The sequence below is a fragment of the Saccostrea cucullata genome, unplaced genomic scaffold, assembly GCF_032062105.1.
Source record: "Saccostrea cucullata isolate Sc308-1 unplaced genomic scaffold, CSIRO_AGI_Scuc_v1 ctg656, whole genome shotgun sequence".
In the NCBI taxonomy this organism is placed as follows: domain Eukaryota; kingdom Metazoa; phylum Mollusca; class Bivalvia; order Ostreida; family Ostreidae; genus Saccostrea; species Saccostrea cuccullata.
Window position 1 is genome coordinate 124,514 of NW_026925270.1, and position 27,836 is coordinate 152,349.

General features: G+C 33.3%; 1 protein-coding gene and 1 pseudogene across 1 annotated transcript; both read left to right on the plus strand.

Annotated features, from left to right (window-relative positions):
• Nucleotides 1-27,836, plus strand: part of LOC134268492 (ADAM 17-like protease) — a 51,519-nt pseudogene that overhangs the window by 5,329 nt on the left and 18,354 nt on the right.
• LOC134268491 (uncharacterized) lies at nucleotides 16,986-18,014 on the plus strand. The gene is made up of 2 exons (XM_062750759.1): nucleotides 16,986-17,062; nucleotides 17,286-18,014. Exon 2 carries the CDS (start codon nucleotides 17,289-17,291, stop codon nucleotides 18,012-18,014), a length of 726 nt encoding a protein of 241 aa, XP_062606743.1. The 5' UTR covers nucleotides 16,986-17,062; nucleotides 17,286-17,288.

The window sequence follows — 27,836 nt, forward strand, 5'->3', positions numbered from 1 at the left end:
TTGACCCCCGAAGCATTTTTGTTTCAAAATACGATTCTTATATATAAAAATGTTTTGCATTAATGGAGTTGATAAAAAAAAATGTTAGCAAGAGCGAAAGCTAAAAAAACCATACCCAATCAAATCTAAATTAATTTTTTGGAAACCAAATTATATAATGCATCCCCCAAATAATTATTTTTAAAATGATAGTAAATAATTACCTGCACGTCCACCTCACTCGGCATTTCAGTTGCGAATGCTTAAAATGGGATACTAAATCAAATTCCTGCTAAAATCGTCTAATTAATTGAGAGCTGTGTACCCAAATATTATAAATTTATTTTCAAAATATTATCAAAATATGTGTCTGTGGATCCATGACTTAATTATAGTGTAACATGCTACATGAATACCCGATACCTCTTCTTTCCCTGCAGAGATTTTTGTTTTTTATTAATGGAGAGAACATATTAAAGCATAGATATAAGGTTGTAATTTCTTTTATAACACTTTACATAACTTGTTTATTTTGCAATTTTTCAAGTAGAACTCTGTGAAATGAAATTAAAATATTTTTTAACACATTTATATAATATTTTGTAGATGATTCACAGTCCCTTTGTACAGTGTCAATAGACCCTGATGGTGTAATAGCTCACATTTCAACAAGTGAAGAAGAATTCATTATCGAGGTTTGTTTAAGGTTATTTGTTAAATTCCACATCCATATAAAGTAAAATCTGATCATCCAAAGTTTGCTTTAAATTACAGACATGGCAGAATCTTGAGATATATTACATCAGTTGCTAACAAATTTGTTTTGTTCATTAATATATAAACATGATTGATATTAAAACAGTGCCTGGTCTTATATAGTCATAAGATAAATTTATCTTTGATTAAATGAAACAGATATAGAATCATTATATGTGCTGTGAAAATTTACAGATCCAGTTAATCTGATTGGAGGAAAAAAAGATCATAATATCCATGCATGTACAATGGTTATTACTTTAAGTAAATCATGGCTCTTTCCTACATAGGCAATTTAGCCACATATGATCCACATATGCATTGCCTTTCATTTGAGGATCATATGTGGATCATATGAGAATCATATGTATATACAATCATATGAGAATCATATGTGGCAAATCATATGAGAATCATATGATTACATATATGTAAATCATATGATGTAATTAATATACATAATCTCATATGAAATGTCCAGTGCCAACATATGAGAATCATATGAATATTCTGACAGTGGTCATATGATTCTCATATGAAACTGATCACATGAGAATCATATGAAACAGTGTTCACTAATACACGACACATAAACCATTCATATGCAAATCATATGAAGTTCTTTTCATATGATTCACATATGTGGATCATATGTAAATCATATGATTTACTTCATATGATTCACATATGATGCCCCTTTTTAGCTCACCTGAGCCGAAGGCTCAAGTGAGCTTTTCTGATCAAAATTTGTCCTTTGTCTGTCGTCATCGTTGTCATCATCGGCGTAAACTTTTCACATTTTCATCTTCTTCTCAACAACCACTTATCCAATTTCAACCAAACTTGCCACAAAGTATCCTTAGGTGAAGGGTATTCAAGTTTGTTAAAATGAAGGGCCACGCCTACTTCCAAGGGGAGATAATTATGAATTAGTGAAAAATTAATGGCATTTTTAAAAAATCTTCTTCTCAAGAACCACTGGGCCAAGAGAGATGAAAGTCATGTGGAAGCATCCTCAGGTAGTGTAGATTCAAGTTTGTTCAAATCATGACCCGTGGGGGTAGGGTGGGGCCAAAATGGCCGACCAAAGTTTTACATAGGAATATATAGGAAAAATCTTTTAAAATCTTCTTCTCAAAAACCACTGGTGCAGGAAAGATAAAACTCATGTGGAATCATTCTCAGGTAGTGTAGATTCAAGTTTGTTCAAATCATGACCCCTGGGGGTAGGGTGGGGCCAAAATGGCTGATCAAAGTTTTACATAGGAATATATAGGAAAAATCTTTAAAAATCTTCTTCTCAAGAACCACTGCACCAGGAAAGATGAAACTCATGTGTAATCATCCTCAGGTAGTGTAGATTCAAGTTTGTTCAAATCATTACCCCCGGGGGTAGGGTGGGGCCAAAATGGTCGATCAAAGTTTTACATAGGAGTATATAGGAAAAATCTTTAAAAATCTTCTTCTCAAGAACCGCTGGGCCAGGTAAAATGAAGCTCATGTGGAGTCATCCTCAGGTAGTGTAGATTCAAGTTTGTTCAAACCATGACCCCCGGGGGTAGGGTGGTGCCACAATGGCCGATCAAAGTTTTACATAGGAATATATAGGAAAAATCTTCTTGTCAAGAACCACTGGGCCAGGAAAGATGAAACTCATGTGGAATCAACCTCAGGTATTGTAGATTCAAATTTGTTCAAATCATGACCCCTGGGGGTAGGGTGGGGCCAAAATGGCCGACCAAAGTTTTATATAGGAATATATAGGGAAACCTTTTAAAATCTTCTTTTCAAGTACTTCAAAGCCATGATTAGTGATATTTATATGGAATCATCCTCAGGTAGTGTAGATTCTAGTTTGTTCAAATCATGACCCCTTTGGGGGTTAAAATTTAATTTTTCCCAACTTGAACCTCAAAAAACTTAATCATCTGAAAAGTGCTTTTTCCTAGCCGATGTTTTTGTGGCCCCTGGGCCTCTTGTTTATGATTCTCATATGAAATCAATCATATGAGAATCATATGATACTCATATGTGGATCATATGTGGCTAAGTTGCCTGTGTAGATGTTTTGTAACATGTAATGGCTATGAAAAAACAGATCATGAACAGACCCAGTTCTTGGATAGGGACAGCCAAACTGTGTATACAACAGAAGGCACATTTTCCCTAAAATATTTTGTCTGCATTATTAACAGTACCAGTACATCAAAGTTTTCATGCCACTTCCACTCTGAAATTTATAAACATACAATTCATTTACATGTATATATAATACATATACGTAGTGTCCACAATCTAAATCAAAATACATGACTGTACACAATGCACTTCAGGGTGTAAATTTTAATTTTTCCCAACTTGAAAGGGAAAAAAATTAATCATCAAAAGTATAGGTCTGCCTTTTTTTCGCATTTTTTTAAAACAAGTATTGTACACAGTTAAGATTGCTTTAGAATGTACTGCAAGCAATGATAAGTATTTTATTCATATATTACACGTGCCATTTTAAGTACTGTAAACCAACTTATATTAGCATGCGAGAAAATTTCGCGAGAGCCCCGTCATCGCGAATATTTCTTTCCGCGAACCAGTCTTTAAAGTCTATGTGCCTCATACCAACAGATCCAAAAGAGGCTAACCCTTGATTGTGAAAATTAACCGTCGCAAACTAGTTTATCCCCGGTAAGTCGCGAAATAAAGTAGTCACGAATAAAAGTTGGTTTACAGTATTTTATTCATAAACCGTGTTACACATATCATTATTTATTTAATTTTTTTTGTAGCCAGCATGGCGTCTAAGTCATCAATATTTGAATTCTACAGACATGATCATTTACAGGAAGTCAGAAGTGAGAAATCTTTCCCATAATCACACAATGTAAGTACAATGTAGCATTAATTAATTTTTAGGAATCAATGGGTTTTTTTTTTTCCAGCATGTCCAGGACAAAGTCCAATGTCAACCCAACTTTAAAAAGTTTGAATATTAATCCATCAGTTGGTAAATTAGTATATATATATACATGTATAGGTAAATATGGCAGTTCATCAGTAAATATAGAAATTCATCAATAAGTATGATATTGCATTTGTAAAAATGGGATTCCATCAATATAAGGATGGGAAGTCTACAAATCAATCATTTTGTTTGGGAATGCATTAGTAAGTAAGCCAATTAATTCATCAATAAGTAAAGGATTCCATTAATTAGTACAGGATTCCATCATAAAGTCTTGAAATTCATCAATAAATATGTCAGTTCATCAGTATGAGAATTCATGATTAAGTTTGGGAATTCATCAGTAACTATGTTACGGAGTACCTGGTATGCCATTTCCTCAATAAGTATGGGATTTCATCAGTAAGTATGTCAGTACATCAGTAAATATAGGAATTAATCAGTTAGTATGGGAATTCATAAAGGAATTTTCATAGGAACTGGAATAAATATCTGATTTTTCTTAATTTGAATGAAAAAAAATAAATATATTATGTATGCAAGAACTTAGACTTCGCACAAAGATTTTTTTCTTGAAGCACATCTCATGAAAGTGCTCTTGTAAAATATGTTTGTTCTTACTCTCAAAACAATTATTAAAATTTTGAATGACCTATTTTATAATTTAAAACTTTTTTGTAGAGAATGTGAAGGCAACTATGGTTTGGGGAAAATGAATCATTCCAAAGAGAAAAATTTCCAAGGTGAAATTTGCTAAACTTCACATTACAAAAAAGAAGCTAAATTTAACTTTTATATAAATGATCATTTTTTATTAATTTAATCAAGAAAGTGTTCTTCAATTTGAAGTGACCACAATCATGAATTTTTTTGTACAGGTTTTCAGCCATCTTTTCGTCATCGGAGAAGTGCTAACCTGGGTAATAGGAAAGTGTGCCGCATTTTACTGGTTGCTGATCATTACTTCTACAATGGCATTGGTGGAGGGTCTATTCCAAGCACTCAAAACTATATGGTGGGTGCAAATCAACTTTGAAGGAATTAAGATATGCTCTTTGAAATGCTTTTTGTCTCAAGGATTTTTATACGCCCTTCTGAAGATGGGACATATTATGTTATAGGCTTCATGTCCGTCTGTCCATTCGTGTCCGGCTCATAACTTCAATACTATTAGGCTAAGAATTTGTCAACTGATACTTCTTGGGTAGACGGTGTACCATGCTGTGGCGTGGCACTTTATTGTTAAGGTTTATTCTTGAACTGAAAATATTCTTGAAGTTGTATAGTGACTCTTAACTACATTATAATGTAATGTAAGAAAATTGTCTGTTATCCTTTTACTGAAATGAAATATAATCCAATTTCAATGTATAAGGTTATGACTGGTGGTCAGCCAGTTTTGATCACTGGTGGCTAGATAGTTCAGTTGGTAGAGCACCTGACCGGAGTTTCAGGAGGCCCAGGTTCGAATCCCGGTCTGCTCCGCTGCATTTTCTCCTTTCCCATAACATTTGGTGCGGTGCCATGCGCTGGAATTGACAGGTGAAAGACCTGCCAGGGATGAGCCTGGTTTGGGGTCTTTGGAGGGCCAAAGACCTTTAAGGAGGGAGGAATTTGGAGGTCAGCCGGGTTCAATCACAGGTGATCTGATAGCTCAGTTGTTAGAGCACCTGACCAGAGTTTCAGGGGGCCCGGGTTCAAATCCCGGTCTGGTCTGCTGTATTTTCTCCTCTCCCGTTACAGTTATATAACCTGTGTTTGTTATAAATGCAGACATGGCATTTTGTAGATCAACCTCATTAATCAAGTAAATGAGATATTTAAGTAATATAACCTGTGTATTTGTTATAAATGCAGACAAGGTATTTTAATTGTAGATCAACTTAATCAATCAAGTGAACGAGATATTTAAGAAGACTTCATGGGGTGAGGGAGCCAGTGGACTAGGGATGGAAATCAGCAAGGTAATTAATGTCTGATAGAAAATACAAGCTTTCTCCAAATGTGTATTATAACATCACTAAAGAGTAAAAAAAACACACAATGTAATATGCACCATATTATATATATCGTGTACAAGGATTTCCAGGGTGTGGCTGCATTGTGATTAAACCGTGTTACACTGTGGACATTACTGTTTCTTTTGGGGACCCTTGGTCGGTATGACAGTTTAAAATGTATGAAGTAACTCTGTATTGGTTAGTATACTGGTATTTCATTAGGGTCAGGAATAATAGATTAAAGAAGTGGTGAGGGTGCCCCCAGGCCCCTTGAATTGTTAAAATTTGAATCAGATCTTGTTTTTTCCTTTATAACATCACTAAAGAGTAAAAAAAAATCTACCGGTAAATCTTAGCCAACTTTCCTGTGGTGTCTTTCCTGTCACACTTATGCTATCTTAAACAACAGAGTCTGTCTAAATACTTGATTTAAACAGAGATGGGTGACTAAAAAATAATATAGGATCTGTCTGTTTAGCTTTTTGTCCTCAAAAACAATAACCTTGCTTATAACGTTTGATTGGATGAAACTATAATGGTTTTCATATTTCACATTTTATTCCTTGTGACATGACCTTTCTTTGGGTACCAACATAAAATTATTTTACCTTTTGACCTTGATCTTGGAGTTTGACCCACTTATACAAAAATTTACCAAACTTTAACATTGGTCATAACTACTAACTAGTGAAAAAAATGGTGCTATATGTAGGGCTTTTACACATCACTGGTGTATTTATTGTGACATTACTACATTTACCTTATAGCGGGATTTTATTGGCGGGTGTTAATTTTGGCATTTTGCCTGCTCAAAGGTATGCCAATAATTTTCGCGAAATTAATTTTAGCAGATACAGGGTTTCAGCTCTTTGCAGATGGACACTAAAAAGAGTACTGACTATTTAGCAAATAAAACCTTGGCAATACCTTTTGAACAGTTAGTACTAGCAAGGGCTTTCCTATTTCACAAGTTTATTTCTTGTGACATGCAAATCCTTTCTTTGAAAGCCAACAAATTTGATATTTTGACCTTGGAGTTTGACCAACTTTTGAAAAATGTTAACCTTGGCCATAATTTTAAGCAATTGCTTCTAGGGCTTTTACGTTTCACAGTACAGCCACAGGCAATAGCTTGCACTCCATTCCAGCAGGTTGACTGTTTCCCAAGACTCCTATCAACAACTGTTTTTAGGTCAATTTAGCACCAATTGACATGTTTGAAGTCAGCAGGCAACATATACTTTTTTCAAAGTGTATTTTAACAGTTCCTGGACTGACAGTCGGGGTAAAACAGATGAATTGTTGGACTTTTTAAAGTAAGAAAAAATTATTTAGGAACTGTTTAGCAGAGGTATAACAATGTCTACCCTGTTGTGAGACTTTCCATAAGTACCATTATTTTTAACCTCTGACATTGACCTTGGAGTTTGTCTCACTTTAAAAAAAACTTTAACTTTGGCCATAACTTTTGTATGGGTTGTGCTTGGGCTTTCATATTTCACAAGTAAATTATTCATTCAGACAACTTTCTTTTGCAAACAACATTTTATATCTCTTTTGCTAAACCTTGGAGTTTGACTTGCATTTTGGAGATTTTTGCCATAAGCTGTCGTTCATTGGCATCAGTGTTTCACAAACACATATTGATTTTAGCAATTTTGTGAAGTTGCAAAATTTAGAGACATTATTATTAATGTGTGTCATTTTGACCAAAATTTACACAAATAAAATTAATCAACAGGAAAAATTCCATATTTTATATATCTTGATTCAAAACACTTTTGTATGAGATAAAACTCAAGATAAGAAAGTAGCTTTACATCTCATATATGGTCAATTGATTTTCTCAACATGTGACTGAACTGCATGCTTTATAGCTATATTGCTTATATAATTATTACACATGTACATGTAATACAATAAGTGGGCTTGCAGACTTCTGAATAAATAATACATTTTTTTTTATCTAATCGGGTTTATATAAGAAATAACTGTTTGATTTTTTGTTTTCATGTTTATTTTTGATCAGTCAGTTTTCTCATGTGATAATTTGATAAATTAAATGAATGTTGGCATAGTGATCAATCACGTCATATTAACAAAACATTTTGACAATTCTTCCTGAAAAAGTAATTGTTTTCTCCCAGTTATTAGCAGCTTTATTTGTAGAATATGAGATTCTGTGAACCAGGAACTTACTATGGTTTCTAATTATACAGATCTAATTAAGCATTTCAGGAGGCAATTAAAAATGTTACCTTGCGAAAAATGAAAACAATATTATGATATATGAGGAATAAGAAACTCTGAGGGAGATATATTTAGTTACTGTGGGGTGTCTGTATTTATCTAATAGAAAGGAGGTTAACATCTGTAAAACAGTTTATTAATTGTGCACAAATCATACTTAAAGCAATATGAAATACAGGAGGAAATCGATAACAAATATCGCAATAAACATGGATCATTTACCTTAATGACAGCTCACGGTCTCTTGATTTAATCTTTGTCTATAGCTGAAGTTAAATTTTGATTGGAAATTATTCAGAAAGAAGGAGAAGCATTTTGCATAAAAAATTATTTAGAAAGAAGGAGAAGCATTTTGCATAAAAAATTATTTAGAAAGAAGGAGAAGCATTTTGCATAAGAAACTTGAATCTTCAGAAATATGAATGATTAAAAATACATATCTCATGAAATTCAATTGTTAGTCATTGTTTGAATGATTGAATATCCAGAGTTTAATGCAGACTCAGAATCAAATGAAATCAGTGTTCCCATTTATCTTAATTATTAAATACCTGTAAAGAGGTTGAAAAAAGTGAATTTGTCAAATAAATTCTAGATACACAGAACGACAGACTGCCTGAGTTAAAAAAAAAATTTTATGTATAAAATTCTATGACAGCTTGGTTTTTGTGGCTCTACTGGTCTTGTTTAATATCAATATCACTTGGCATGAAGTATATTATATAAGACTATATACTGTAAGATTTTGTGCGTTGTTTTTTGATTTTGATGAATGGTGTTGCCATGGTTATAAAATTAGAAATTTCAGCGAAGTTCTTTCAAGTTGTCTTTCATGCAACTTAATGTGATTGCAATAAATCTTGCCACAAGGAGACTTATTCTATTTATTGCTGCTGTATGTATGGTAGTTTAAAGTGCAGGTGCTTTTTCTTCTTCTTCTCCTTTGTTATAAATACCAACCAGTAGAGCTGCAGTCTCATCAGAGTCTTATGGTCTTTGCTGAGGACAAAAATATCAGTGAAAGATTTTAGAAATAAAGTATTTTTTAATAATTCATTAAATCATTGACGCAAGATGTTTTAATATAAAATTTTAAATTGGAAAATACAGGAAAATGAATGCTCCCATGAATTTTAATTTCAACTACCTGTGTAAATTATTAATCCATTGACGTTGTGATATTTAAAAATAAAAGCTGCAATGCCATGTTTGTGGGGTTTTTTTTCCGGCTTTTGCAAAAGCGAGGGGATATTACATCTCATTCATCTGTCAGTCTGTAAGTCTAGCTGTCTGTCCGTCTGTCACAAAAACTTTAACCTTGGTCAAATCTTTTGAATGAGAAGAGATTGGACTTTCATATTACACAATCAAGTATATTACCTGTAACAAGACCCCTCTAAATGCTCTATGATTTTTGATCTCGTGACCTGACCTTGAAGTTTGACCCACTTTTCAAAAATTTAAACATTACTTTGAATTGGTCATAACTTTTGAATGAGAAGAGATAGTGTTTTCAAATTAAAAGCATGTGTATTAACTCCTATAAGAGGCTTTCACATGTATATTACCTGTGACATGACTTTCTTATAGGGATGTCAGCGAGTACCCGGTTAACCAGGTACTCGAACGAACGTCGGAGTATCGAATACTAAAATCGGTACTTGGTTACTTGTATGTATATTTTTGAATGTATCTAAGCTCATTTATTAGTGCATTAAAACATTGGTTTTGAAAAGTAAAATGTTCATTGCAGTTGTACATACTGTAATTAGGGTTTCCTATTTAAATTCAACTTATCGCCCGTTTTTGGCAATGACATATACAGTCATTATATTTGACCACAATACAATGGCTAATGACTTTTCTCACCTTCAAAGCTGAATTCGAGGGACCCAATTTTTTGTTTGCTTTAATACAAAAATTTGTTTTCACTAGAAAAATCGTTTAAGGTCTATCATTTTTAAATAAATTAGATAATTTTCAAAATTAACACAGAGAATATTTAGATGAAAAGAGACTAATGATATTACATATGCAAACGGATTGTTGAAATGGTTTTTCTCTGCATGCCAATTAATTCAAATGGTTGAAGACAAAGGCTTTTTTAAAAAAATGATGTCCATCGTTTTTGATCAAACTACAACATACCGTCCCTAAAACTATAAAATATAGGATCAAGACAACTGCATCTCTCGTTAATCCGCTCTGTTATAGGAGAACTTGATCAATATGATATGTATGTATCTGGGATATTTAAATTCAAACGAAAATCCAAAGAGTTGCATTACAATAAAGCCAATTATTATTGATCTGTGAACTGTTTATGCTTTTATTCCTTGTGTTTATCTGATAAATAAATTAGACTTTAAAAATGTTACATTAAATTCTGTCGGGCATGAAGTGTTCATAATTATTACATCCGATTTACATGTAAATCTCCCATCGGAGAAAGTGGTTGTATTTCTACAAGAGTTAACAATGTTTTACTGTTATCAATGTAACTTGTTCATATTTATTTACACTTTTACCACAAAGCATCCTTGGGTGAAGGGGAAAAACGTCCGAGTAACCGAGTATTAAAAATTGACCGATTTGACATATCTATACTTTCTTAAATACATTATGATTTTTGACCCCATGACCTTGAACCTTGGCATTTGACCTTTTTAAAAATGTTATTTTTTCCATATAATGTTTGATTGAGAAGATATAGGGCTTTTATACCGGTATTTGACATGTGCATTATCTATGACAAGATATTTTTGAGTATGCTATGATTTCTGACCCCTTGACCTTCAAGTTTGAGTTTGACTAATTTAAATTCAACTTTGGTGATCACTTTTGAATGACATATGACAGGACATTCATATTTGACACAATATGCAATAAATAATGACATCTCATCCACAAAGACACTGAATTGGACCACAATTTTTTGAATTTGCTTGTTACAATACAAAAAAAATTTTATATAGAAAAATTTCAGGTAGTGTAAAATTCAAGTTTGTTCAAATTATGAACCACCGGGGTTAGGGCGGGGCCAAACATAACCAAGTTTTACATAGAAATATATAGGAAAATTCTTTAAAAATCTTCTTCTCAAGAATAGCAAAGCCATGATTGGTCATGGGAATCCCTTGGATGGAAAATTTAAACTTTTCAATAATAAACCAATTTCTACTTTTTCCCTAGCCACAGTGCTCAGGTGAGCGATGTGGCCCATGGGCCTCTTGTCTACGTCTGAGTATCTGAGGATATTGCAGAAAGTAGTATTATTACATTAAAACAAATATTGTTTTTCAGTTTGGCATTCAAAAAAATTAAATGATGAAAAGGTATTGGTGATAGTAAATGCACTGCATAGTTGTCTGTTAATTTATTTTTTAAATGATGAAAGAGACTTCAATTAAAAGAACAATTAAACTATATAATTTGATTAATGCACTTTTATTGAAATTTTTTAGCTGATAGGGCATCAAGCAGTCAAACTGGATTTAACATGAGAAGTCGTTCAATGACAATGGAAGATTTACTGAAAGTACGTAAGCTCTTTCACACCTAATTACGGTATCACAGTATTTCTCCAACTGGAGGCTTGGGAAAAAAAAACAATTAAGTTGTTTTTTTTCAAACTCAAAGACAATGTTTGAATTAAGAGTTTGTGCAATAATAACTTAAGATGTCCATCCGTAAACAGTTACTCTGAAATTCGAACTGTTGCTCTCCTACAGTTTTGTTGTGATTTAATTAAAGAACTACAGAATGCAGGTACATGTTAATAACATTGGTACATTAAGTTCTAAATATTGCTTTAAATATTGCTAAGGCAGAAAACTTGAATTTCACTGTTTCACAAGCACATCTTGTTTTACTTGATGTACTGTGAAAAATTTTGTGGGGGTTTAATTTTGGTGGTTTTCAAAGTATGATGAGACCTACAAATTATATGTGAAAATCACAAAATTCTTTAATATTTATCTGCCTGCCCAACTTCCGTATAAATAAAATCAACTAGTATATAAAGAATAAAAGTGGTCATTTATTAAAATTGTACAAATTTTATGAACTTCACAATACATAATAGCATATAAAAAGTCATAAAAAGACATTATATACAAAAAATGATGTGACAGGTACAAAAAATCTAACTTCTCCTTCAATAAATGACAATAAATCAAAAGACATATATGTACACAAAATACTACAAAACTATCACGCATTTGTATCCTGAGAAATGGACTGACTAGTAAAATTATTATGCAACAAAATTTTTTGCCATTGAAAGGACTAGATATACAGTATGATCTAAACAAAGCAGTGATATGGGGTGTTCTCTGCACCTTAACAAGGTAGGCTATCATAGTTATACATCTGTCATGTCATACATATACATTACATACATAGGCTGCCTTGTTAACGCCCCATATCTAACCTTCATTCACAATGCGTATGTACATAGGAAAAAGACTTGCACCGGATATAACGTACTAAGCATAAAAACAATAATTGGAAGGGTGCAGTGTACTCCCCTTAAAAATGATATGAAAGTCAGAGCCCCTGTCTCCAAGTATGATGCAGTCCAATTGACAACCTGTAGCCCCTGTCTACATGGTTGTGTTTGTATTGGATATGAAGCCCCTGTCTTCATTATCCTAATGGAAACGCTTGAATTCTCTTAAAATTTTAGAGTTGGGATAAATCTAATATACTTTCTGAAAGCAGACGAATTCCATCTGCCCAAAATTTGAATTGTATGAGAATCCAAGTGAGGCAGCTGTAGTGGCGGCACCAATGCGGATTATATAGTGTTGTAACTTTGTAAGTCTAGGTTACAGAAAGCTAAAGCCGATCGCAACTGCTAGGGTAAAGTAAGCGAGAGATAGGCAAACCATATATAGAAAACAAAGGTTCTGCATGGGAAGAATGCTTTCTGAGGTTCAGGTAATGCAGCAGAGCTTTGTATGGGCACACTAAAGGGTCCTTAGTATTTTGTTTCAAGCGGAGTGTTGTTGTGTTTGCCTTTGAGTGTTTGAAGTGGGGTATATTTATGTCTATGAACCTGTTCTGTGGACTGTCGCTCCCTACCGTCACGTTTCCAAAGAATAGAAAATGTTAGTTGTAGTGTTTTTTTTCTATTTCTGTATGGGTAAGAAGGCACAAAATGGAAGGGTAAACATGGCACTAAGTGAATTTCATGAAATCCGATGAAGTGGTGAAATCCAAATCCTGGAAAGTTTTCAACACAACTGGGGTTATTGGAAGCCTTGGGTCAGTTTTGTTTGATATAAGTGTATAGCTTCATGGTTTTGAAAGTGAAATACATATACTACCCTAAAACTACTTGAGACATGAATACTATCAAGACAATGCATCTCTCTTTAACCACTCTGTGGCAAAACCTTCAATATGTAGCAATGTATGCAACAAAAAGTGATAGGTGTTGCACAATTTAGTGGGGAAATCCAGAAGTTTTCAAAAAGCATTTGTATGATGAAAAGGCTGATTTGTAAGTCTTTATGCTAAAAGGAATATACATGTACGTCTCTCAGTGCAAATTAATTTTTCTAAGTCTGAGTATCTGAGGATATTGCAGAAAGTAGTATTATTACATTAAAACAAATATTGTTTTTCAATTTGGCATTCAAAAAAAATTAAATGATGAGCAGCTGTATTAGTAAATGCACTGTATTTGTTTAGTGGAAATGTATATTGTGTTTAAAGATGAAAGAACCATAAAAGAACAATTAAACTGTATAATTTAATTAATGCACTTTTATTGAAAATTTTTTGTTGATAAGTGCACAACAGCCATGTTGTCTGAAGGATTTAACATGAAAAGTTTTCAAGAAAGGGCCCAAATCTCTAATGCGATGACAATAGCTCTTTCACACCTAATTGAAATATGGTATTTTAACCACTCTGCAGTGAACTCATGGTAAAAAAAAAAACAATTAAGTTATTTTACTTGCATCGGTGAAGAAATGTTAGTGAAGAGGAAGAATGATGTTATCAACCAGATGAAAAAAAGGCCCTGCCATTAAAATGTGATTTAAAACACACCCCAGGAACGCAAGTCGGCCTAATAACATTGGTACATTAAGTTCGACGATGATTGGTATAAATATTCTAAGGCCAATCGTTAGGTCATGAGACGTTATTGTTTTACTTCATATACTGGGAAAGTGGGTTTAATTTTGGTTGGTAGGTACATTACACGCAAAATTCAGCATACCAATCAAGGACTGCAATTCTTTCAACGTTGCAGAATGTTTTGTTTGAAATTTTTTGATTTCTTCAACCACAAAATCAAATCCCCATGAACCAATACATTTTCCTCAAACCATGAACATTCGACCCCTCGAAAATATGTGATTTTTACAGTACCTTAAAATTACTGTAGACGTACTTTTATCCACGAGGTCATAATTCTGCAGAATCTCAATTTCTGTTGAATCTGCATGTAGAAAATTATGCGGATTATCTAGACTGTCACTATATGCCTGACATTTATTTTAAGTACGCTTGGACAAATTTTCACGGAAAATTTGTGACAGCGTACATAGCGTAAATTAATACCACGCGGAAAAATGTACTTCTACAGTATTCAAATAAAATAATTACTAGAATTACAGCAGAATTCAATTCATTTAAATACATGTATAATATTGTAAATCCCTATATTTTCACGACACCTTTTTTATGCAAGATAGCTATTTGATTAACAAGACAAAATTTATGTGAGCTGTGGTAACTGTGTATAATCCTAAATACATAATTTACAAAATTACAACTCGTGTAATTACACACAAAAATGAAGTCGCGAATAAAAAATGATTTACGTTAGATCTTATGTTTTTTACAGGCATTTGATTTACAGTAGATCTTATAAATCTTTTACAGGCATTTGGGAAGGCTTATTACAGTGAACACAGTCAATTCTGTCTCATGCATCTTCTGACTTTCTCTCCGTTTAATGGTAAGCTAGGCCTGGCCTACGTGGCTTCCAGCCGACCGTTTGACTGGGGAGGAATTTGTTCTAATGCTGACACCTGGAACAAAGAAGCTCTCAATATTGGTTTGTCTTCATTCATGGATCCGCAGGGAAACAGACAGTTAGCCATTGTTTCTATGTCAACTGTTGCCCATGGTAATTTTTCCATCTTTTTAAAATGGAATGAATGCAGATTCGATTTAAAAAAAGTATAGATTTTACTTAACCAAAATTATGTAAATTTAATGAAAGATTGGTTTGAAAATATGATAAGATAAGAGAAAATTATGTAATAAATCTGAAAGCATAATGTGCAATTCTCATGTTCTTCCATTGTTTTTTAATGTGATGCCTGTTCTGACAAATGGATATTTTCAGAAATTGGTAAGTTCATTTCTTGTACATTTGAGACACTCTGAAGTTTCAAAATAAGGTTGCATCATCTTTTTGAATTGAGGCTTTTCAGTCTTATTTTGAATATTTTAGTTTATAATACATATACATGTACTATGTTCAGTAAAACTTGGTTATAAAGAATTTCATTGTAAGGAAATTTCGAATATAAAAGGATTTTTAATGAATCCCTTTCATTTCTTTTTTCTAAGAAAGAAAATTTATGGCCCCAGTGTCTTCTGTATAACTGAATTTTACTGAGTAGATTACTGTAGCAAAATGTGTAAATCATATGAAAATGAATTTAGAAAGGGGAATGTTTAATATATATATACATCATTTCTTTAAACTTAAGTTAAAAAAAAAAAGTGGAGATATAATTTTTTCAAAGACCTAGCTTATAAAGACTCTTTAAGAATATACAAATTGGATTAGTAGAAAAATTACCTTCTCAGCATCAGAGAATTTATCTTGTAGGTCATAACTGGGGCAGTAACCATGACCCTGACACGAACGAGTGCTCACCATCATCAGGGGCGGGAGGGAGGTACCTTATGTTCTCCAAGGCCCTGAAGGGTGTGGCCAGAAACAATATAGTATATAAGTATCTCAAAATTTCTAAGGCACATACAGCTTACATATACCAGATAGTAACCAACAATATAAAACCATAATATGGCTTGTTTAGTGCCCTCATTCAGTTGATTGCAAAATCGCTAATCGGTTAACCGCAAAACTTTCCGACCGATTAACCGGTTAGTCGTATCAAGATACACATTTTGACATTTTCTTTAGATATACACAAGAAGACTAAAATAGACGCTAGCAGTTACATTCCGTTTTTTATTTTGATTGGAGAATTTTATGTACATGTACATAAGAGTATATTTTATTTTTAATATCAATAGACAAAAAATCATTATCTCATAATACCTCAAACCACCCCCCCAAAAAAAAGCTAGCCAGTTGTTTCACATACAGTTGAACAGCACTCACTTGAAGCACAAAAAATACCTCACTGCTCAATGGCCCTGAGTGCCGAGTATAGATATGTTTTTTTGCAACTATCCACCGGCAAGTGTTGATGTCTTTGCTTGCACTTCAGTGGTAGCTTCAAGTCAACTCAAAATAAAGGACATGGAAACTATTCAGACATGACCGAATGCAATCCAAATTATTGCAATGCAGTACACTAACATTAGTATGAATTCGAATGTCTTAAAACATTTTGTAATTCTGTAACATTCTGTAAATTCATTATTAAAGAGTTGGTTATAACTGTAAAATTTGACATGGAATTAAAAATTTTGCCAGGGCTTAAAAAAAACTTTGCTATACTGAATTTGTAAACTTGAATATCTGCATGTTTGTACTAAAGGAGTTCTCCTGAGCAGTTCAAAACTGTGAAATAGGCATTAAGCATAAATTATCAGAACTGAAAAAATAATACATATGCATGTATCAAGATTTATGAAGGTTATTCTATAACCACTCACAGTTTTCCAAAATGTCAATCAACACCGTGATGTCAATTCTGATTTATTTGTCAAGAAATAACAGCCAATCAGAGAAAAGTGAAGGAATATGATTTGTATATATATAAGATCATGTATGTCGAGAAGTTCATTCTGAGACCTTCAGAAAAGAAGACTCTGCAAGATATAAGGCTTGAAATTTGGTGATAGCATAAGTGAAAACCTGTGGAACAGAAGTCATTGTTTGCCCAGTATTAAGGTAAGATTTTGCATAATCAGTATAGCTAGCTCTTGAAAGGAAACTCCGAAAGGGGAGGAAATTGTTAAATTTTCAATATATATTTCTTTATCCCATAGAAAAGAACAAAATGAAAATTTACCAAATCTCAGGGAAATTATTAACACTTTCTCTCTTAATGGATTTATCTGAAAGTTTGCTATTTGGTGAATTGAATTTTAAGTAGAATATTTCTTGCTTTCAGAAAATGGAAGATCTGAAAAATTTGCCAAATGACAAGGGAGAAAATTTGGCCAGATTTTTTGAGAAGATGGAGGTTAAAGAGAACCAAGTCATGAAAGACAGGAGACGCAGTTCACTGATTCCCCCCTCCAAAGACAAGCTGGCCTCAATGGGGGACAGCCAATGGGAGGAGCCGCCCAATGCTAGACTGTCCACCACCGAGAAGTCGGAGTGGGAGCGGCTGTACCTGTCTGCAGTCAAGAGGAGGAACCTTCACCTCAGTATCAGGGAACAGGCCAAACTCAACGCCATGACTCACTTCAGGCCCGGAGAAATTCACAACATTCCACTCAACGATGCCAAGGCCTTACCCAGGATCAAGACAGACGCAGAGAGAACGGCGGAGAAGAATCGTCAGAAAATTGTCAATGGTGTAGTTTTACAAATGCGACCACGAAAAGCTTCTGTACACAGGTTTTCAGACATACAGACCGAGAGCATTCGACACACTCTACTAAAGAAACAATCCGGAGAGCATCAGGTGGTGGAAGAGAGGATGCAGCTAAGGAACAAAATAGTGGACGAAAACCTGAGTTCTGAGAGCATTCTCAACATTCAGAACCAGAGACTAAGCATGGAGAGCAACTGCTCCATGTCCAGCCAGACATCTAGTGTCAAGCTTACCAGTGGTTACAGAATGCAGGTCCCTGTTACAAAGGCAATACAATACCAAAGGAATAGGACAAATTAACAAAGACCAGGTGAAGATGAAGAAGAGATATTATTTATTTTTAATGAAGTTTTTGCTAATCTGTATACAAAAAATTGACATTGTCCTTGCTGGTTTAGTACCCTTTATTCTGATATAGGTTACATGTATTCTAATATCCTGTTTTGTCATATATGTTACAAGATAACTTATCTTTGGAGGTCTAGGACCTTTTATTCTGATATATTTTCCATTTCTAATTTTTTGTTCTGTGATAACTGTTTGAAAGTTGGGGGAGTTTATTTCTTGATAATTCTGCCGGAATGTAAATCAGGTCGATAGGTCAGCAGCTAAGGAGGTCTAATATGCATGCAAATCTCGTGCGCATCTATCTCTGTGTCTGACGCTAAGGAGGCCATAAATGCATGTAAATCTCGTGCAGCTGCCTTTGTGTTTGACGTCAGTGTGCGAGGACTATTGAAATTGGCATGGAAGTCCTCATGTGATTTCAATCTTTTAGTCTACATTTTTAATGTCTAAGCCTACAATTTTATTGCACAATGAAAAGGAAATATAAGGAATCACTGTCTAGTTAGGAGAGTATGCCAGGGACATCAACAATAGTGGGAAACATGGGATAATTTTAGCATAACGGGCTTCGCCTGTTATGCAAATTATCCCATCTTTCCCACTATTGTTGATGCCCTGGCATACTCTCCAAACTAGACAGTGATTCCTTAAATATACTTACATGTATGTCAGATTCACATATATTTTTTGCCTTGATTTATCTTCTCTTGTTTATAATAATAAATGATATAAAAATTATTCTACTTTTAAATTTTTTTAATTTAATAGTACTACTGGTCAGAAAGGAGGAGCTTCTGCATTTGTCACAAAGGTACAGGACACCAATATATAAGGGGAACAAACTCTGTCCTTGCCCAAATTAAAAGACAGGGGTTCAGCATATGTTTTGGCTTTATAACACCAAGATCAAAATGAGAATTTATCTAATATATTAACTCAAAGGAAGTTTTTACAATTTATTAAGTTGCATTTTAGTTTAATAACTGTATCAACAATGATCAGATAAACTGATAGCCAAAAATCAAATAAACTCAAGTATGCATTAGTAAATTTGAATTGCTAGATTTAAAACATGAAAAATGAAAATAAACTTTAAAAATGATAAAATGAATTATAGACACAGTAACTACTTGGTCTACCAACAAACTGGTGGACAATCAATAAGAGACCCAGTATAATTTTGTTCTTTTTTGCTTTGCTCAGCCTAAATACTGGTAAATTATTTCCTCATCTATTTATTAAAGTCGCCCGCATGGCGCAGTGGTTAGAGGGTCTGCTCTAGAGTCGCGAAGAAAGGAGTTGATCCTTACGTTGTGGGTTCGAATCCCACTGTGGGACGTGGAGACCGGTCCTTCGGATGAGACCGTATAAACGGAGGTCCCGTGTCGCAGTAGGTGCTGGCATGAAAAAGATCCCTCCCTTGGATGTTTAATCTCAGCAAGATGTCGTAGGGACTAAAAATTTTGGTCATAGTCCGTACGACATCTCACTTAGATAAGTGGATGTTGTGATGTGAACAAAGAAGATAGGCAGATAAAGCTTGCAAATTGATTAAAGATGTAGCTTCAAAAGTATTAAAATCAAATTAAATTAAAAAATTTAGCATTCAGAGTCAAATTCTTGTCTTTGAAATGTATATACATGTGTATATGAAACTGTAACAAAAAAATTAAATTTATTGCAGAAAATTCTCTTGACAAAAATTATTTTATGTTTAAAAAAAAAAGGTAGTACAAATACATATTCTTTGGTTTGAACCAGTGCAATGAAATTCCTAAATGTAATTTATTTCTTTGAAACTAACATAAGTACTTATCACTGTCAGTCTACATGTATCATAAATAAAAGTGTATTTACTGGTACATGTAATAACATTCGAACATTTAATAGTTTAGCCATTCAAAATCATAATCAGAATCAGCTTCCTCACATAATTTTAATTCCCAGATTAAAATCAACTTAATAAGACATGAAAATAACAATTTGATTCATAATATAATGACTTTGCTACTATATGATTCATAATAGAATGACTTTGCTATTATTTTACAAAATTAAAAAAAGAGTCATTCAAAGTCATTGTTTCCTTCCAAAATTTTATGTAAAAAAAAAAAAAACAACAAAACTTTGGAAAATAACAGACTGATATAAAAATTCTGTCTGCATATAATACACGAGTAAATTAAGTTAAAAATGTTACAAGAAACTTTTGAAGAAATTTTTTTTGTTTATTTTTAGCTCTACTGGTCAGAGACCAGAAGAGCTTATGCGATAGTAATGCGTCCGGCGTCCGTCCGTCTGTCCGTCTGTCTGTCCGTCTGTCTGTAAACAATTTTTCAAAATGCTACTCCTCCTACAGTTTTGGTCTAATTTCAATATAACTTAGCACACAAGTAGACTACACTAAGATACATAATTCTGTGTATCGGTTTTTGATTTCGATGAACGGTGTTGCCGTGGTTACTAAAAATAGAAATTTCTGTGAAATTCTTTCAAAATGCTACTCCTCCTACAGTTTTGGTCTGATTTCAGTATAACTTGGCACACAAGTAGACTACACTAAGATACATAATTCTGTGTATCGGTTTTTGATTTCGATGAACGGTGTTGCCGTGGTTACTAAAAATAGAAATTTCCGTGAAATTCTTTCAAAATGCTACTCCTCCTACAGTTTTGATCTGATTTCAGTATAAGTTGGCAAACAAGTAGAATACACTAAGATACATAATTCTGTGTATCGGTTTTTGATTTCGATGAACGGTGTTGCCGTGGTTACTAAAAATACAAATTTATGTGAAATTCTTTCAAAATGCTACTCCTCCTACAGTTTTGGTCTGATTTCAGTATAACTTGGCACACAAGTAGAATACACTAAGATACATAATTCTGTGTATCGGTTTTTGATTCGATGAACGATGTTGCCGTGGTTACTAAAAATAGAAATTTCTGTAAAATCAAAATGCTACTCCTCCTACAGTTTTGGTCTGATTTCAATATAACTTGGCACACAAGTAGACTACACTAAGATACATAATTCTGTGTATCGGTTTTTGATTTCGATGAACGGTGTTGCCGTGGTTACTAAAAATAGAAATTTCTATGAAATTCTTTCAAAATGCTACTCCTCCTACAGTTTTGGTCTGATTTCAATATAACTTGGCATACAAGTAGACTACACTTAGATACATAATTCTGTATATCAGTTTTTGATTTCGATGAACGGTGTTGCCGTGGTTACTAAAAATAGAAATTTCAGTGAAATTCTTTCAAAATGCTACTCCTCCTACAGTTTTGGTCTGATTTCAATATAACTTGGCATACAAGTTACACTAAGATACATAATTCTGTGTATCAGTTTTTGATTTCGATGAACGGTGTTGCCTTTGTTACTAAAAATAGAAATTTCAGTGAAATTCTTTCAAAATGCTACTCCTCCTACAGTTTTGGTCTGATTTCAATATAACTTGGCACACAAGTAGACTTCACTAAGATACATAATTCTGTGTATTGGTTTTTGATTTCGATGAACGGTGTTGCCGTGGTTACTAAAAATAGAAATTTCTGTGAAATTATTTAAAATACTACTCCTTCTACATTTTTGGTCTGATTTCAATATAACTTAGCACACAAGTAGACTACACTAAGATACATAATTCTGTGTATCGGTTTTTGATTTCGATGAACGATGTTGCCGTGGTTACTAAAAATAGAAATTTCTATGAAATTCTTTCAAAATGCTACTCCTCCTACAGTTTTGGTTGATTTCAATATAACTTGGCATACAAGTAGACTACACTAAGATACATGATTCTGTATATCAGTTTTTGATTTCGATGAACGGTGTTGCCGTGGTTACTAAAAATAGAAATTTCTGTGAAATTCTTTCAAAATGCTATTCCTCCTACAGTTTTGGTCTGATTTCAATATAACTTGGCACACAAGTAGACTTCACTAAGATACATAATTCTATGTATCGGTTTTTGATTTCGATGAACGGTGTTGCCATGGTAACTAAAAATAGAAATTTCTGTTAAAAACTCTCAAAATGCTACTCCTCCTGCAGATTAAGTCTGATTATAATATAATGTGGCATGCAAATAGACTATACTAAGAACATAAAGAGACTTAATCAAGGATCATTATTCTTTTTATTGCTGTGGTAAAGTTTCAATTCCCAATTGCTTAACAACTTTTCTTTTCCTTTGCTATAAGTACAAACCAGTAGAGCTTCAGTCTCGACAGAGACTTCTGGTTTTCTTTAATTATCAAATGTTTGAAATTAAGCTTATATAGATATATATTAAAATACACTATTATTGATAAGAGTGTCTTTGGCTTATTGGTTGCACATCATGCACTATTTTGGCATAGTACGCTTATACAAAAATCCTTTAAATTGTAGACTTTTGAGAAAATGGTTCGGGATTGATTGTATAATAGACAAACTGACACGAATCGTAATAATACACAACATCCCGATTGGATATGTTTTACGGTGTTTATTTTATAAACAAATGTTTCATGACAAATCAAAGTCAAGTATTTCACTGGTACATGAAAGTATAATATTGAAAAACATGTTTTCACCTTCTTCATTATTTTTTTATTGGATATTTGTTAATTACTTTGATAACATTTTATATATATTACCTTCAGTACTGATAATGTGCCCTTATGTACGTGCCATATGTCCACGTTTTTTATTTGATTTGATTCACATACTCAAAAATAGGTATTTTCAGGCACTTTTTCTGTAACCATTTTTTTTACTTTTTTTTTACTTTTTTATACAAGCTTAAGTGTCTTTGAATTTCATCCTTGACTTTGCTATACAATATTATGGGCTTCAATGTAGTTTGATATGTGAATATTTATATTTCCAAAGTCTGCATTCGAAATAAAATTACAAATAGTTAATGTACTAAATTTATTTCTCCATCAATGTACTGGTTCATGGATAGGCGCGGTAAAAAAAAATCATGTGTGGTGCGGGACAAAAAGAGACAAGAAGCGGGGCTTGTAGCATGTGGATTGGCGGAATCAATACCATGTAAATATAAGGAATAACTGTAAGATTTTTCAATTTCATGACAATGATCAATCGATTGATAACATCATGAAATTGAAAAATAAGACAGTTATTCCTTAATTATAAGGACCCATGGCAAGGTTTATGGACTGAAGTCACAGAAAGTGCAGGCTCCATCTTGCCATCAGTCCGTAAACCAGACATATTGACAGTTCACTGAAGTCCGTAATAGTTATATCATATATAAATCACTGGAAGTGAATGATCTCACACAGTCCTGACTAAATTGACTCAGCTGTCATTGCGTCACAGTGGTAAAAAAAACATGCTTCTTATATAATATGACGTCGGTTCTTAAATAACTGTGGTGCAGATGAACAGTATTTAGTGCAATATTATATTCTGCAGACATGCTTTGGTGTCAGAATCACAAAAGGACAAATATCATGTGATATATTCTTTTCAGCAGATGAAAATTTAGAAAAATAAGCATCTTATAAAATATTTCGAGTTAATCAAATACCTGTCAATTTTGTCCAATTCAATTTGAGACTTACAACCAGCTACATTCCACAAGGAATGAAAAAAATGCATTTTCAACCAGTTTGTTATTATGTATGTACATGTATTGAATGGCATATTATTTCACAATAAAAACTTTTTATCTTTGCAGAAATTTTCCCCTTGTAGTACCAGATCTGTGTACAAAGTTTTATCAGCAAAAGGGGACAAGTGTTTAACAGGTAAGTTCTGGAGGAAACAAGTCTATAACTGAGCTTTATTCAGCACAGTGTATACTGAAAAATCACATATTTTCGTGGGGTCAAATTTTCGTAGTTTGAGGAAAAACTCTTTTGTTTGTGGGGATTTGGGTTCATGGATGAAGACTGGTTGAGTAGAAATGTATGTAACATTTTACATTTTGTCGTGGACATGAATTGGGGAGTCACTTCATACAATGTAAGTCGCACGCGTGGTTAGAGCGTGGTTTGAATCCCACAGCAGGACTTGAAGAAGATGAGACCATATAAACCGAGGTCCAGTGTCGCAGTAGGTGCTGGCACAAAAAAGATCCCTCCCTGCTCAATGGCCCAAAGTGTCGAGTATAGGACAAAATTTGCATGTCTCCACCGACAAATGGTGGTGTCTCCATATGAATGAAAAATTCTCAAGAGGGACATTAAACAACATCGAAAACATTGAAAATTAACCCCCCATCCACGAAAATTGCGATTTCACAGTACTTAAACTATGTACTGTATATACAGGAATGTTACCTAGTCTTGTTTAAGTTGTATAGATTTTTAACCACTAAAAGAATATGAGAAAAAGTAGTATTTATTGGTTAAAATCCTTCTGTATTTAATGAATGCATTTTGAATCAAAGTTTTGCATTAAATAAGACTAGGTAACATTATATAAATACTTAATGTAGTTGAGAATTGCATTGAAAATTTTTACCCCAAGAAAACATCGTCAACCGAGTCGCAGCCTAGGTTTCAATGGTTTTTGAGGGGTGAAAATTTGTTTAACCTCATTCACAACTATACATACAATAATTACTGAATTGTTAAATTATACTTATTAATACTACAATTACTGATAAATATTACACTGAACTGTGCATTTGTAAATTCTGCACAGTCACTATTATTTTTAGAATATTCAGCAGGTACGGTAATTATAGTGTTTTTTTTAACAAAAGTCTCTCGACGAATCAGATTCAACTGTATCAACATAAAAGTATAATATTGCCAATGACTTCTTGCTGTCTAATCTTAGAACACAGAGAAGGTGTAGGATTGTGTGGGAATGGTAGGATAGACATTGGGGAAGCGTGTGACCCAGGCAGTCATCCAGACGGTTGTTGTGACAGCACCTGTCAACTGGCAGGGGACGCAGTCTGCAGGTAACCTATTGGCTTGTTAACCAGTACTGTACTACTGTGAACTTTGAATTTTGTTCACCTAAATGACAAGCATAATGTTAGTTTCTTTTTATCTAAATTTGTCCCCAGTCCATCTGTCTTAAAACTATACACATTTTGAACCCTTTAGAATCATCAAGGCAGATAATATTTGATTTTTTCTTCAAAACATAAAAAGCTGTTGTCTTTCTGTAATTAAGACAAAGGGTTGGATATTGGTGTTCAACAGTGATGGACCTGATGTTACATCAGGGAAGATAGAACAAAATACATGTCTGTCAAAAAATGAAATAAAATGAAAGGTATAACAAAACATTTATTGACTGAATTCTCGGGTAAAATGTTTTTTGTCGACCCTCAAACCAAACTGTCTTCTGCCTTCAGCCTAACAGCCTCAGGCAGACAGTTTGATTCTTGGGTCCGACAAAACGCGTGTTGCCCTTTAACTTTGCAGTCAATAAATGTATACCACAATATGTAATTACAGTATATTCAATAACGGTTAAAGATTTTTTTTTTATTAATCTAGCCAGCCCAATTTTTAAGCATAATGTATATTACTCTGAGAAATATATATTTAACAACATTTTCCAATCAAAGGTCATAGATTTTAAAAATACATGTATTCAGCTGATGTTGGCATTTTTTCATAAATTTGATGGAAGTCAAGAAAACATGTTGTACAGCACTTTAAGTATATATGTATGTGATTCAAACTGTGATTTTTAATAACTATAGATATTGGTGTTTCAAATGACATATCCAAATGTTACTCAGTAGTTTCAATTAGCACAATCATTTTGACTTTCACACAGGCCAACTTTAAATTGAGAATATGTATATACCACGCATTATTATAGAGGAAATCAGAAAATAAACTTCACCTAGGTTATATATATTTAATATGTCTGAGGACAGCTTAGAAGTATGATTTTTTTTTGCTCAAACTTTAAATAAGGCTAATAAGGATAAAATGATTTAGTATGAGGATATACACCTTAAAAAAATTTCCCTTTTCAATCATGTTTTAATGATTTTTATCATTAGTTCACTTAATTTCATTTGCTTAAGTTTATAAATGCATAAATGTGGATAGACTGATTTTTTCTGTACATTTATAAATAACCTTCCTTTTAATGTTACAATTAACTGTAGCCTTGAAGAAATATGTTACAACTGTAGTGTTGAAGAAATATACGAGGGTTGTCCGTGAAAAATGAGAACATTTTCAATATCTGTTGTTTCAGTTAGACCAGTCTAGTCGAACCCTCAAACGGGGGTAAACGGAAGTAGGAAAACCATACCCTCAAACGGGGGTACGCGCATGCGCAGACACTTAAAAAAGTGCCCTTTTCACGGAAAAACGTGTGGTCCACAAAATATGCTCGTGCAAAGTGATGGATTATTTCGTAGCTCTGTTTGTATTCAAATTTGATAGATTAAAGATGTTTAAAGAGATTGTATTGCGAATAAGTATATGTTTATTGCAAAAATCGAGACTTTTTCTCCCCCAAAGTTAGCGTATTCTGTGCCTTGACCCCCATGCTTGATACAACTAGATTTTTTTATTCATAACTTAATAAAATGGATGAATAAACAAACAATGGTTTGTTAAAAGTTGAACAACATATAATTCCCTTCCCCGGAATTACAAATCTTGTGTAATTAATATGTTATTCATTATTTTTCGACACTTTCTTGTGTGCCGTCCGAATTTCCTCTGTCCTGTAAACAAAATTTTGTGCTTCAGAAATGAGGTAAATATAAACGAAAACATTTTTATTATTGTTTTTAATTGAAAACAAAGGTGTAGACAATTCATTTTTGTATGCTTGTGATTTAAAAAAAAAATATTTATTTTTTAAATAAGAAGAGTTATCGTTCTTGAATTCCACTTCCGCCTTCGCGCGTTGCATGGGAAGGAAAACCCTCGTTTGGGGGTATACCCCCGTTTGAGGGTTCGACTAGACTGTAGACTATAAAGTTAAAAACTGGCATGCATCATGATGAACATTTTTTAAAGAATGGCTAAACATTTCAATGAACTATCTCTATAAATAAGATTTTCCTCTCAGTTAAATGAATCTAACAATCAGCTGATGGCGCAACACTGACGACATCAAAATGTAGCTTGTAATTGTGAATTTGACTTCTGGAAACTGTGCCTAAAATAAAATTTGTCTTAGCATATATTTGGCACTGTATTTAATTTTCTTTTAGTTACCAAGTTTTCAAATACATGTATAGCCCTTTAATTTGATAAATTTAAAGAGGTACATGTGTTGATGTCAAAGAAGAGAAAATATTATACACCTATTTACTGGCTATGAGGACAATAGCAAGTTTATCGTTCCCCAAGGCAGCAAACTGTTTCCCGAGGCGCAGCCGAGGGAAATAGTTTGCTGTCGAGGGGGACGATAAACTTGCTATTGTCCGAATAGTCAGTAAATAGGTGTTTTATTATACCGATGCTGACTTAACTTTTGTTAACTTTTGGGAGTCCAGGGTACACACAATTATGTTATTCCATATTATACCGATGCTGACTTTTGTTACGTCATAATATATACGTGTCACAATCCGTATAAAACCAGAAGTTTCGGAGATGAAAAGCGAGGGAAACAGAATGCTGCCAGTGAATAGTTTGATGACTATTTCACCATGGGCAGATAGCACAAAAACTATTTCACAGTAGGGGCTGTTTGGAAAAGATAGCATGTTTATTCGTCGTGTTTTTATATTGAACAAAATCACAAAGGTATAATAAATTCAACTATTGACCTTGTACTTCATACTCAGTTGACATCTATGGTTTTAT

Excerpts from the sequence above, each read along its gene's own strand:
- LOC134268491 (XM_062750759.1), top strand. The coding sequence starts at position 17,289 with ATGGAAGATCTGAAAAATTTGCCAAATGACAAGGGAGAAAATTTGGCC.